Source organism: Musca domestica, unplaced genomic scaffold (assembly GCF_030504385.1).
Source record: "Musca domestica strain aabys unplaced genomic scaffold, Musca_domestica.polishedcontigs.V.1.1 7, whole genome shotgun sequence".
NCBI lineage: Eukaryota > Metazoa > Arthropoda > Insecta > Diptera > Muscidae > Musca > Musca domestica.
Window position 1 is genome coordinate 11,416,957 of NW_026712383.1, and position 14,191 is coordinate 11,431,147.

Consider the following 14,191-nt stretch of genomic DNA (forward strand, 5'->3'; position numbering starts at 1 on the left):
ATTTTCCGATAATATTCGGCATTTATTCCGATGCCATGGCCGATTAATACGAGCGACCTTCGGCTGTTATGGCGGCCCATACCATCACCATGGCCGGGGCTTGAATTCTGCGAATTTTCAGCTGACCTATTGGGCAAGTAAACACGATCATTTTTTTACAAACTGGTGGACAACGAATGTTTTCTCATCGGAGAAAACCAAATTCGGCAGTTCACCATTTTCGGCCAAGCGAAGCAACTCTTTAGATCTTTTGAGTCTATTTTCTTTCTGTTGCAAAGTTGCGATAAGTTCTTGCATTCGGGCTTAACCTGAGCTAATTTTTCAATATTTGCGAATGAAATATTGCGATATATCCAGCTCACAAGCCGCGGGTTTCGATCAAGTCGCTTCTTTATTTTTCGAACCATTTCTGCTGATGTTGCTGTTTTCTTCCGTCCACTTCCTTGACGTCGGACTACGCTACCAGAACCACGGTAACGAGCGATGGTACGAGACACAAAAGATTTATTGACATTTAAATGCTGGAGTGCTCTAACGATAGCCACTTGTGGGTTTCCAGCCAAATATAAAGAAATCACACTATCACGCTTGAAATCCATCACGAATTACTTTTATTTTCTGGAAAATTGTCACCAAAATTCCTTTGCACGCTTGTAAACAATATAATAAGCTGTCACTGGAATAATTTTAACAGCTGTGGCTTAGAAAAGTTTGTTGACATTTTTTCATTTCACCCTGTATATTTCCAATTCCAATGAAATTCAGAATGTGTTTGGTTACAATAACAAATTTGACAAATTTATTATAAATCGGTTAAGATTATTACGGGGAAGTATGCTGCTACCTCGAATTCTCTAATTGCAACAGAAATGCCACTCAACTTCATAAGATTGCAGTTTCCCGCACGCTTAACATTTGCTACGAAATTAATAAATCCGAAGGACAGTACCGAATACCCTCCACCATTTGGAAGGAACTTGAAAAATGTATGTATGGAGGCTATACGATACCGTGGACCTATGTAGATAATTCTCTTTCAGGGGTAAAGTAATCACAGAAAACTTCCTGTGTAGAAAATTAGGCAATTCAATAGAAAAATGTGGCTAAAATTATCAAAATACTGAAAATCGTTGACCGATATATTCCATTTTCGAGCATAACCTGCTTGGCGACAAAAGACTGATCTGTGCAAAATTTTAGCTTCTCATCTTAAATCGTTTGGACCCTAGCGTGATAACAACAATGAGATGGACTGACTGGGCTAAATCGTTTCATTTTACGTTGTACTTTGTTAGGTCTGAACTTATTATTTAGATGAGATACAAACGGAATGACAAACTTAATATTCCCTCCATACTATGTATGGTGGTGGGTATAAAAAATTGTGAGACAGGAAAATTGCCTGCTCAAGCCCTTGTACTTCGGAAGTTTCACGCTTGATGTATGGGATTGTCCCAAGCAAGATAGGTCTGTATTGAACAGAATAATGTATCAGTAATACTAGTCTCCACATCCACTTCTGGTGCGATCCTCAATACGTTGTAACCATAACACCGTTGATATAAGCACTTCAACCTCGACGCTTCCACACTTGACTGCCACCCCAAATGCATGTATGGGTCACTAAAGACTGTCTCAAGCGACATAGGTCTGCATTGAACAGAATGATGTAACAGGAATGCTAATCCCCATTAAAACATTGTTGGCTGTAATATTCATTGAACATGGTTTCCGGCACAGCTGTGATCCAAATATTCCTCCGATTCATAAATTTCACTTCCCATCTATTTTGCCACGAAGTCCGTTGCAATTAAATTGCAAGAACGATGCACAATCCGGATTTGGAATTGCAACATGTGGCGTAAGATGCTGCGGTATAGGTTGGTGTTCGGAAGGTTGATGATTGAAGTTCTGTACTTCGACGTCAACTAAAATAATGAAGACGTGGATGCGGCACATTGCAATATATTCTCTTTCGCTTTGGCTTCGCAATCGATTTAATCCGGAATACATTGCAACGTGACAGATCTGTGGTGGATGACATTTTGGCAGATCAAACACAATCAAGATCCAGGGGTTTGTTTGACACCGGCATGGATCAAACTAATCCAGAGCAGGCATTCAGGTATATGCTACTTTCAAATTAGAAAAATAAACAAACAGAAACATATATTCACTGGAGTGGCAGCCCCTGGGCGAAATTGAGACGTTCTTGCTTCGGGTCAATCCGGTTATGTAGAACTCGTTGGGAATGAGGTCGATAGGTTGCGTCGTCACAGTTGTGCTACAATAATAACTTCTTCTAACCTTCGCTATACTTACTTTTCTGGTAATCCAAATGAAACACTTGTGTTTGCAGTGCAATCTATAGACTAAGTGTGTCCGAAGGTGCGATTTAATAATGAATAAGAATAAAAAGTAAATATTTTTCCAATATGTTTAACCATAAACCCGCTTTAGCAGGGTAAAATAAGAATATGTGGCATTAAGAAGCGACTGCAACATTTCCAAATTCATGGGATAAACCTTGCCCACTAAAATCTTAAAAAAGAGATTTGTTACGATTCATTCCAATTAATAATATTAAATAAATAAAAATATAAATAAATAAAATAATAATGTTAATAAAAATAATAATAATAATTGCTTACGGCACAAGGCTTCTGGGCCCTCAGTATAAACAATTTAATGGTCTTCTGAGTGGACACATCAAAATCGAACCAATTACTTTCATAGGCTGCAATGGCCACCTTCAAGCTTTGATCATACAACTCATTTGCAAAATAATACATAATGACACTCTGGGCAAAAATCATAAATATATAGATACAGATAATACACATCTGGGCAACCGTTTCCACCTATTATTAATTTAAAGATTTGAAAATTATGAGAAATTAATTTTCCTAAATAAAACTCACAATAATCAACAAAAAGAGCATGGCACACAGCATCGCCCCAAAGGCCATAAACTCAAACAGAAATGTAAAGGTTGTCAAATCATTGATGGTATCCACAAAACTAGGAGGTAAGAACATTAGCAATCGCTTATAACACATTTCTCTTCACCTTACTTGATCAACTGCAATTGATATTTAATACACCACACAATAACCATTCGGGCCTTTTCACTGCTGACATCCTTCAGATTTCTCAACTTGTGTTGCAAAACTTTACACATCAAAATACCAAAGAGTATAAAGGATACAATTAGATTTGTAAATGGTATATACATGCAACATCCTGCCGGTGTGATAATTATTTGAAAGAGAAAACATATCTGATAGTAGGGCGATTCATATTTGTCCACGCCCGGAACATACATGCCAAATGGCAACGCTGGAAAAGAAAAAAGTGAAAATAAGGGAAAAATATGAATTTTTAAACTTCAATAACTAAAAAAGCAGTAAGTTCGGACGGGACGAACTTTGAATACCCCCACAATTTGGAACGAATTTGGAAATTTTTAAAAAATAAAATCCGTTAAATATTACATATTACGAAGACGTGGACCAACATTGGCAACTCTTGTCATAGGCCATTACAATATTAAAATACGAAACTTGAAAGAAATCCGGTGAATAATGTAGCTAAAATCATCAAAAATACCTCATATAGGGAAGTACCGATATATGGGGACTATACGAAGACCTGAACCAGCATAGACAATTTCTGTCATGGGCTGTAGTACCTATTAGGAACTTTAAATGCGAAATTTGAAACAATTTCGGCGAATATTGTACCTAAAACCGTCAAAATTCCGAATACAGGGATATACTCATATATGGGGCATATACGATGACATGGACCTGCATAGACAATTTTTTTTTCATAGACTGCAGTTCCCATTAGGAACTTTAAATACGAAATATGAAACAATTATGGTTAATAATTTCTCTAAAATCATCAAAATACGGAATATAGGGAGGTGGCGTTATATGGGAGCTATACGAAGTGGTACCTATTAGGAACTTCAAATGCGAAATTTCAAAAAAATTCGCACCTAAAATTGTCAAAATACCAAATATAGGGAGGTACTGTTATATGGGGGTTCTACGAAGACGTAGACCTGCACAGACAATTTTCTATCATAGTCTGTAGTACCCATTACGAACTTCAAAATACCGAATATAGGTAGGTACCGATATATGGGGTCTATACAATGACCTGGGCCTGAATAGACAATTTATTGTCATAGGCTGTAGTTCCCACTACGAATTCTAAATACGAAATTTTAAACAACACCGGTAAGTAAAGTCCCTAAAGACCGGTATGTAAAGTCCCTAAAGTCAATAGAGAATATCGGAAGGTACCGTTGTATGGGGGTAAAATACTCAAGGAATACTAAGGAATTCCTTGTGTGGATTTTCAGAAAATTTCATTGAAAGAATTGGGTACAATTATCAAAATACCGAATATCGTGGGCTATATGATGTCGTGGACCAGTATAGGCCTTCTCGAACTTGAATTGTCTGCAGACAAAAGACTGATCCGTGCAAAATTTTAGTTTACTATCTTTATTTGTTTTGACTATAGCGTGATTACAACAGAAGGACGGACATTTCTAAATTGTCTTCGAACTAACTTCAGACTGCTGTCATTTCTAAGCCGCCCGTCCGACAGCCGTTAAAATTATTCCAGTGACAGCTCATTAGATTGTTTACAAGCGTACAAAAGCATTTTGGTGAGAATTTTCCAGAAAAAAATGTTATTCGTGATATAATTCAAGCGTGATAGTGTGATTTCTTTATATTTGGCTGGAAAATCAGAAGTGGCTTTCGTTTGAGCACTCCAGCATTTAAATGTGAATAAATCTTTTGTGTCTCGTACCATCGCTTGTTACCTTGATACAGGTAGCGTAGCCCGACGTCAAAGAAGTGGACGGAAGAAAACTGCAGCATCAGCAGAAATGGTAGGAAAAGTAAAGAAGCGACTTGATCGAGCTCGTGAGCTAAACATATCGCAATATTCCATTCGGAAAATATTGAAAAATGAGCTCGGAGTAAAGCCATGGAAATTCCAAAAAGTGCAAGAACTTACACCACAACAGAAAGAAAATAGACTCAAAAGAGCTAAAGAGTTGCTTCGCTTGGCCGAAAGTGATTTTGGCTTGGCTTGGCCGAAAGTGTTTTCTCATCGGAAAACATTCGTTGTCCAGCAGTTTGTAAATGAACAAAATGATCAAGTTTACTTGCCAAAGAGGTCAGCTGAAAATGTACACCTTCTGTTGGCCACCAGAACTCAAGCGCCGGTAATGGTTATGGTGTGGGCCGCCATAGCAACCGATGGTCGCTCTCGCTCGTATTAATCGACCATGGCATCAGAATAAATGCCAAATATTATCGAGAAAATATTCTAGAGGGTTTATTAAAGCCTTGGGCACGCAAACATTTTGGCCGCAGACCTTGGACATTCCAAAAGGACTCAGTACGCGCCAACCAAAAATGGCTTCAAAATGAGGTTCCTCGCTTCTTTTCCAGCGCACAATGGCTCTGGATACCAATCCGTTGGACTATTGTGTCTGGAGTATTTTGGAAAGCAAGGTTGGCACTAAACAATACCAAAGTGTCGATCACCTCAAGCAAGCGCTTCGCCGGGAATGGGCCAAAATACCGCAGAGGAACATTCGGACAGCATGTGACGGTTTCATTGGCCGTTTGAAGGCCATAAATCTAGACTTATTCTAAAATTTGATGCTATTTCCGAAATTTTTTGCTTTCATTCAATAAAATTTAAAAAAATGTCAAAATTATGGCGTATGACTTTGTTGCAGTTTTTTTATCTTACCCTGTATGTCCTAATACCAAGAAGGATCACACCTCAATGAAGAAACTACTTTTTCACTAATAAACTATGGGAAAAGGATTATTAGAACAATAAAATATTAACCTTTCGATGTTGCAAATAGTGGATACATATTAAAACCCACACATGATGTAAAGCCCATCAAGAGATTAACCTTCGAAATAAATCTTGAGGCTACGGTGCATTCCTGTAGCATTTTCCTCAATGCTGGATCCTCAGAGTTCTACAAAAGAGAAAACAATACATAAATTCCCATTATTATCCTCCTTCCCCTTCTCTTACCATCAATTCAATATACAATAGACGTATTTTCTCCATAAAACCTTCATATTCGAAACGATTAACACACAGCAAGACAGCTCTCAAAATTGTATTGAAAAATAGAACAGCTATGTAGGCATTGCGTACAATCGCATCAATCGGTTCCGTACTAAAGTAGACATCTAAAAATTGCGTCGTATTAATGAAAAGATAAGGAATCAAGGCGAAATAGCGACGCCAATTGTGCTCCAATAAAAATGACCAAAATTTCATGATACTCAAATTGGTGCTGAGCAGCGGGACATCTTCAATGGAGCGAATTTGCATTTTGAGTACTTTTATTTCAAAATAAGCACAGTAGAGAAAAAATCTTCCTTTCACTTGTATTTCTTAAACAATCTTAAAGAAAATTCCGAACTAGACTGCGATGATATACCTTGCTGGAGGAATTTTGTGAAATTCTTCAAAAGCGCCTTGCAGTAGTCCCCAGATGACTTGTAGTTTTTGTTTATTTGCAAATAGTTAAAAACTTTTTAAATGGCAGTAAATAAAAGAAAAGTTTCTACTAATATTGAATCAAAACATATAATTATATGAGTGGAATGTGCCCTTTAATGTTAGCATATGTCGTTGAAATCAAAAAGAATGTGCCCTGAGAATGTATTACAATGAACCTGATAGTGAATGATCCGCAAATTTAAATTTTTTAATATTTTAAAATCTTTTGATTTTTTCCTTATCAGATTAGACATTTTCTCAACTTTCACTTTGAAGCAAACTTCAACCCTGCAACTTCAACTAACAATGAGGTTTGACAAATATGAGATACTGATTCCCAACAGGCATGAATAGAACGGAGCAAACCTTACCCTGATCGCTGTGGCGATAGATACAGGCGTATCAAAGATTGATGAAACAAGTAAAAAAACTGTAAGTTCGGCCGGGCCGAACTTTGAATACCCTCCACCATTTGGTACAAATTTAGCAATTTTCAAAAAATAAAATCCGTTAAAAATTCTGTTAAAATCTTAAAAATACCGAATGTAGCCGTATATCAAAGTCTATACGACGACGTGGATCTGCATAGGCAACTTTTGTCACAAGCTATTACAATATTAAAATGCGAAACTTAAAAAAAATCTGTTTATAATGTAGCTAATATCATCAAAATGCCGAATATAGGGAGGTACCATGGCAGAAAATTGTCTGTGCAGGTCCACGTTTTATAGTGGATCTGCACATACAATTTTCTGTCATAGGCTACACTATCCATTTCGAACTTAAAATATCACATTTGAAACAAGTCCGGTGAATAATGTCCCTAAAATTATTAAAATACCGAATATAGGGAGGTACCGTTATATGGGGGCTATACGAAGACGTGGACCTGCACAGACAAATTTCTGTCTTAGACTGTAGTATCCATTTCGAACTTCAAATATTTGAATTGAAACAATTCCGGCAAATAATGTCGATAAAATCATCAAAATACCGCAGATCGGAAGGTAACGTTATATGGGGGCTATATAAAGTTGTGGACCTACAAGGCCCATTTTCTATACCAAAAGTTCTGCAGACATAATAAACATTTGAGTAAATTGCTAAATCGACATAGAATATATACTTTGTGGGGTCTAAAATGTATATTTCGAGGTGTTACAAATGGAATGATAAACTTAGTATACCCTCCTTACTTGGTGGAGGGTATAAAAATGTGAATATTCAAGCGGCTCTTAAAGCTATTAGATATTCTATGATGGAATATATCGATCCTCTTTTTCTGGTAGCTCCCCCACAAAGGGTCGAAATTTTAAATATATCCATGAAGCTTATAAAGCGCGAAATTAATATCCCATTCCATTCAGATTTGGCACATCTCAATATTTCTATCAACACAAGATCTGTTATAAAGATGATAGAGATCGGACTATTCCTTCTGGTATCTCCCCCACAACGGGTCAAAATTTTGAATAGAAATCACTCTCATAAAATGCGAAATAAACACCCGATTGTCCTAAAATTTCACACATCCCAGTATTTCTATTAACATAGTCTCTGTTGTGAAGATGATAGATATCGATCCACTACTCCTTGTGCCTCCCCCACAACGGTTCAAAATTTTGAATAACCATGAAGCTCATAAAATGCGAAACAAGCATCGGATATTTTTCAAACTCGGTACATCCCAATATTTTTATCAAGAAAATATTAGGTGTGAAGATGGGATATATCGGACAACAACTTCTAGTATCTTTTCTAATTTTGTCGCAATTTTGAATATTTATGACTCTTGTAAAATGTGAAATATGCATCTGATTCTCTTCAAGTTTCGCGTATTCCAATATTTTTACTAACGGAAAATCTGGTGTGAAGGTGACATATATCGACCTGCCCCTTCTGTTGCCTCTCCCACAAAGAGTCACAATTTTCAATATTTATATCTCTCATAGCTTGTGAAACAATTCGCCGGTTCTTTTCAAACTTGATCCATCTACATATTTTTAAACAAGAGATATGGAATTTAATTTTAAATTTATCGGCTCACACCTTCTCGTACCTCCCCATAGAAGGTTACAATTATAATTAAAAATTATTCTCAAAAAAAATAATAGACATCTGATTTTCTTGAAGTTTTGCTTATATTTTTATAAATTCAAAATGATATGGAATACTTTGGTCCACCGTACTGACACTTTTTAACTTGTTTATATACTAATTATGCACATTAGCCAATAGATTGAGGTTATCCTAGATACAATAAAAATTTCGGAACAACTCTGGTTTAGTAAAAACTCTTCGATTTTTTCGAATTTTTTTCCAGAGGTAGGTATTTTTACCCTGATTCCGGGAAACTATTTTTTCTTGGGGGACGGACCCACATGATTGGGTAAATGGTCAAGGTTCGAAAGTTATAGTCAAATTATCGATTTTTCGGAACCATATTTTTTATAAAACCCTCAAAAACTCCAAAAAGGGCCCATTATGGGGGTCAACAAAAATGATGCCGAATTACAGCTGACCCTCTTACCTTTCCAAAATGTTAAAATTTGTGCAAATACCTTTTTAAAACCAGTAAAGAAAGTCCTAAAGTCGGGCGGGGCCGATTTTATGATACCCTACACCACTTTGCTAATTTAGTTGAGCTCCATATAACAACTAAAAGTTTTTATGGGAGAATTCAATCATACACCCTATGATTGTAATTATAATTTAAAATTCAACGGACTAAATATGCCGAAGTAATTGTATCTTTTAAATTCTGACTTGTATTGCCCAAATTAATTTGAAATCAGATAAAGATATAAATCGGAGCTATAAACAAAGATATTTCTGAGCTGCATTTGATATATTTCCCTGAATATCGTTGTTACGGAGTGTTACGGCTGTGGGTAACAAATACAACAAATCGGATGAACAATATATATATATATATATATATATATATATATATATATATATATATATATATATATATATATATATATATATATATATATATATATATATATATGGGAGCTATAGCTTTATCTGAACCGATCTTTAAATTTGGCATACTACCTTCTAGACTCAATTCGGTCGTAAGTGCCAAATTTCATCCCATTTGGGCAAATATTAGATGTTTGGTGCACAATCAATGATAAATCGGACGAAGTTATATATGGATCTGAACCGATTTCGATCAAATGTTCATACTATTTGGGCTGATATTACACGTTTGGTGCACAATAAAAGGCAAATCGGACGAAGATATATATGGGAGCTATATCTAAATTAAATTGCCGATTATCTCCAATTTCAATAGGGTTCGTCCTTGGGCCAAACAAATGTTGTTTTGGAAAATTTCATCTCAATCGGATAATAAATGCGACCTGCATTTTGTTCACAAGAATACATGGACAGACGGACGGACGGACTGACATGCATAAACTAACTCATGCAGCTCATCAAAAGGAACTATGGGTCTATCTCGTTTCCTTTTGCCTGTTAGAAACAAATGCACAAAGACATAATACCCTGACCACCTTGTGTTGTAGGGTATAAAAAGGTTTATTTCGTGTAGCCGTCGTTGGAATTACAATTTGACACTTTTTGTAAATAGTCGGACTTTGGACGGGGCTTGATATTTTCTACTCTGGGTATATTCTACACCGGCTAACGCGAATCAAAGTTTTCTAAATTTGACACTTTTTGTAAATAGCCGGCCTTCGGCCGGGGCTTGAGATTTTCTCCTCTGGGTATGTCCCACACCGGCTAACGCGAACCAAAGTTTTCTAAATTTGACACTTTTTGTAAATAGCCGGGCTTCGGCCGGGGCTTGAGATTTTCTCCTCTGGGTATGTCCCACATCGGCTAACGCGAACCAAAGTTTTCTAAATGTGGTGCTTATGTAATCCAACGACGGCTACGCGAAACAAACCTTTTTTTATTAAAAACATAATTTTAATGAACTGGTTAGAATAGGGTTATGCGGATGGAAAGACCAATATCTCTGGACTCAGTTAAGGTATTAGCACAAATTGTAGCATTTTGGAAAGTTGAGAGTATCAGCTATAAATTGCCATCAATTTTGTCGACCCCCATAATGGACCCTTTTTGGACTTTTTGATGGTTTTATAAAAAATATATATTTTTTTATATTTGACTATAATGTGAAGATAACTTCCGAAACTTCACCTCATCATGTAACCACTTGTTGGATAGGTATTTTCATAAGCTTTCCAACTTATATTGTATATATCGGGTAATTGGATCCTGGCCTAGTCGGGATCCCGAACCCGGACTTTGGGGTCAAAAATCTAGGGTCCCGGGTCCGTCCCCCAAGAAAAAAATAGATTTCCGGGATCGGGGTAAAAATACCTACCACTGGAAAAAAAAATCTAGAAAAAATTGAAGAGTTTTTACTAAACTAGAGTTAAGCCAAAATTTCATACTACTTACTATTGTTTAAAGTCTCTGTATTAAAAACGACATACTTCCTATTTGAGCCTTTGATAATATTTATAAGTATGCAACAACGCACCGAAACTTTAAAGGAACAAGTTATTATAAATTTTAAATAATAAAAAAACTGGTATCCACTTGTCACTCAATTCAAAGTTTCCATCAGCCAGTCCCTTTTAAACATTGTCTGCGTAAACCAGACAAATTACTTGTGCAAATTACGTGTCACACACACATCAGACAACCCAAGACGGACTGACTGACTGACTGACAACTGACAAAGGGCTTATGATTTTTGGTGTTTTTGCCCCCGGATTCTTGTCTACGGGGGTATGTGGATTTTCGAGACAAAGAATAAATTTGCAAAAATAATGAAAATTTTGGAAGAACAAAAAAAAAATGGGATGGAAGGATGCCAAATTGGACATGTATCTTTTAGGAATAAGTGATAATTGCTGGAATGCGGTGGGCTTGTGGCTTACAAGGATACCAAGGAATTTTATTTTTTTTGGAAAGGGCTGTGTAAACGTACAAATGGAAATAATAAGATAATTTTGCTTTGAATTTTTTTTAGATTTGGCATTTGAGCCTCGCAACACAACACCCACTGTAGTGGAAAATACCTCATACCGACTCCGTCCACTTAATAGTATATTGAATAGTTAAACTTTATTATACTCTCAGCCATATGGCAAGAGAGGTTATATATCATTTGATACGTTCAAAACGTGTCTTATAGAAATAATGGGTCCTAGGTGTCTTTGGACCAAATCCGTTTCAGGACATTTGGAGTCGATCTAGAGGTGCCCGTCCGACTGTCTCTCTGGCTGGCTGGTGAACGATAGCTCTCGAAGGGAGTATCCGATTTGGTCGAAACTTGGTACATCGCATTATTATTGTCAAACTTAGATCGATTTCGGCGATGTGCAAGATCGGCCCATTCCTTCTGGTACCTCCCCCACAAAAGGTCGACATTTGCGATGAAATATTTTATTGTACCAAAAGAGAAAAGGCGATCCGATTTTTCTCCAACTTTACAAATCCTAATATTTGCATCAGTGCTAGGCCAGGTGCGAAAATGGACAATATCGGTATACTTCATCCAGTACCTCCCCCCAAATGGTCAAAATTTTGATTACTTATTACTCTTGCAAAATGTGATGTAAGTGTCCCAAATTACACACATCACAAGATTTTTATTAACCCATAGATATATCGGTCCACTCCTTCTGATACTTCCTTCACAAAGGGTTGAATATCCATGAAGCTCATGAAACGCGACATTAACATCAAATTCCATTCAGACCTGGTACATATCAATATTCCCATCAACACAACATCTCTTATAAAGATGGTAGAGATCGGGCAATAGGGTTCAAGACTTTGAAAAACAAAACGCTCACAGAAAGCCAAATCTCTTCCAATTTCACACATATAACGATTTTTGCTACTACAATATATATCTGGGAGCCCCTTTCTGGTACTTCACCACAAAGGGTCAAAATTCAGTACTTTTATCTGTCATAACTGGCAAAACAAGTAACCGATTCTTTACAACTCGCGCACATTTTAACATTTTCTAAAAATTATCACATATCTTATATAATAATAAATAATAATAATATATAAATAATAATAATAATATAATAATTAAAATAATAATAATAATAATAATAATAATAATAATATAATAATATAAATAATAATAATACATAATAATAACAATAATAATAATAATAATAATAATAATAATAATATAATAATAATAATATAATATAATCATAATAATAATAATAATAATAATAATAATAATAATAATAATAATAATAATAATAACAATATAATACTATATAAGAATATAATACTAATATAATAAGAATAAATAATAATAAATAATATATAATAATAATAATAATATACTCATAATAATAATAATAATATAATAATAATAATAATAATAATAATATAATAATAATAATAATAATAATAATAATAATAATAATAATAATAATAATAAAATAATAATAATAATAATAATAATAATAATAATAATAATAATAATAATAATAATAATAATAATAATAATATAATAATAATAATAATAATAATATAATAATAATAATAATAATAATAATAATAATAATAATAATAATAATATAATAATAATAATAATAATAATAATAATAATAATAATAATAATAATAATACTAATAATAATAATAATAATAATAATAATAATAATAATAATAATAATAATATAATAATAATAATAATAATAATAATAATAATAATAATAATAATAATAATAATAATAATAATAATAATAATAATAATAATAATAATAATAATAATAATAATAATAATAATAATAATAATAATAATAATAATAATAATAATCATAATAATAATAATAATAATAATAATAATAATAATAATAATAATAATAATAATAATATAATAATAATAATAATAATAATAATAATAATAATAATAATAATAATAATAATAATAATAATAATAATAATAATAATAATAATAATAATAATAAAATAATAATAATAATAATAATAATAATAATAATAATAATAATAATAATAATAATAATAATAATAATAATAATAATAATAATAATAATAATAATAATAATAATAATAATAATAATAATATAATAATAATAATAATAATAATAATAATAATAATAATAATAATAATAATAATAATAATAATAATAATAATAATACTAATAATAATAATAATAATAATAATAATATAATAATAATAATAATAATAATAATATAATAATAATAATATTAATAATAATAATATAATATAATAATAATATTAATAATAATAATAATAATAATAATAATAATAATAATAATAATAATAATAATAGTATAGAATAGTAATAATAATAATAATAATAATAATAATAATAATAATAATAATAATAATAATAATATAATAATAATAATATAATAATAATAATAATATAATAAATAATAATATAATAATAATAATAATAATAATAATAATAATAATAATAATAATAATAATAATAATAATAATAATAATAATAATAATAATAATAATAATAATAATAATAATAATAATAATAATAATAATAATAATAATATAATAATAATAATAATAATAATAATAATAATAATAATAATAATAATAA

At 32.5% G+C, this 14,191-nt stretch overlaps 1 protein-coding gene across 1 annotated transcript; it reads right to left on the reverse strand.

Annotated features, from left to right (window-relative positions):
* Nucleotides 1-2,363: 2,363 nt before the first annotated feature.
* LOC131806112 (odorant receptor 30a-like) lies at nucleotides 2,364-6,464 on the reverse strand. The gene is made up of 6 exons (XM_059130027.1): nucleotides 6,088-6,464; nucleotides 5,890-6,028; nucleotides 3,075-3,339; nucleotides 2,922-3,021; nucleotides 2,652-2,861; nucleotides 2,364-2,541 (listed from the first exon to the last, which is right to left on the reverse strand). Exons 1-6 carry the CDS (start codon nucleotides 6,391-6,393, stop codon nucleotides 2,440-2,442), a joined length of 1,122 nt encoding a protein of 373 aa, XP_058986010.1. The 5' UTR covers nucleotides 6,394-6,464; the 3' UTR covers nucleotides 2,364-2,439.
* Nucleotides 6,465-14,191: the final 7,727 nt, after the last annotated feature.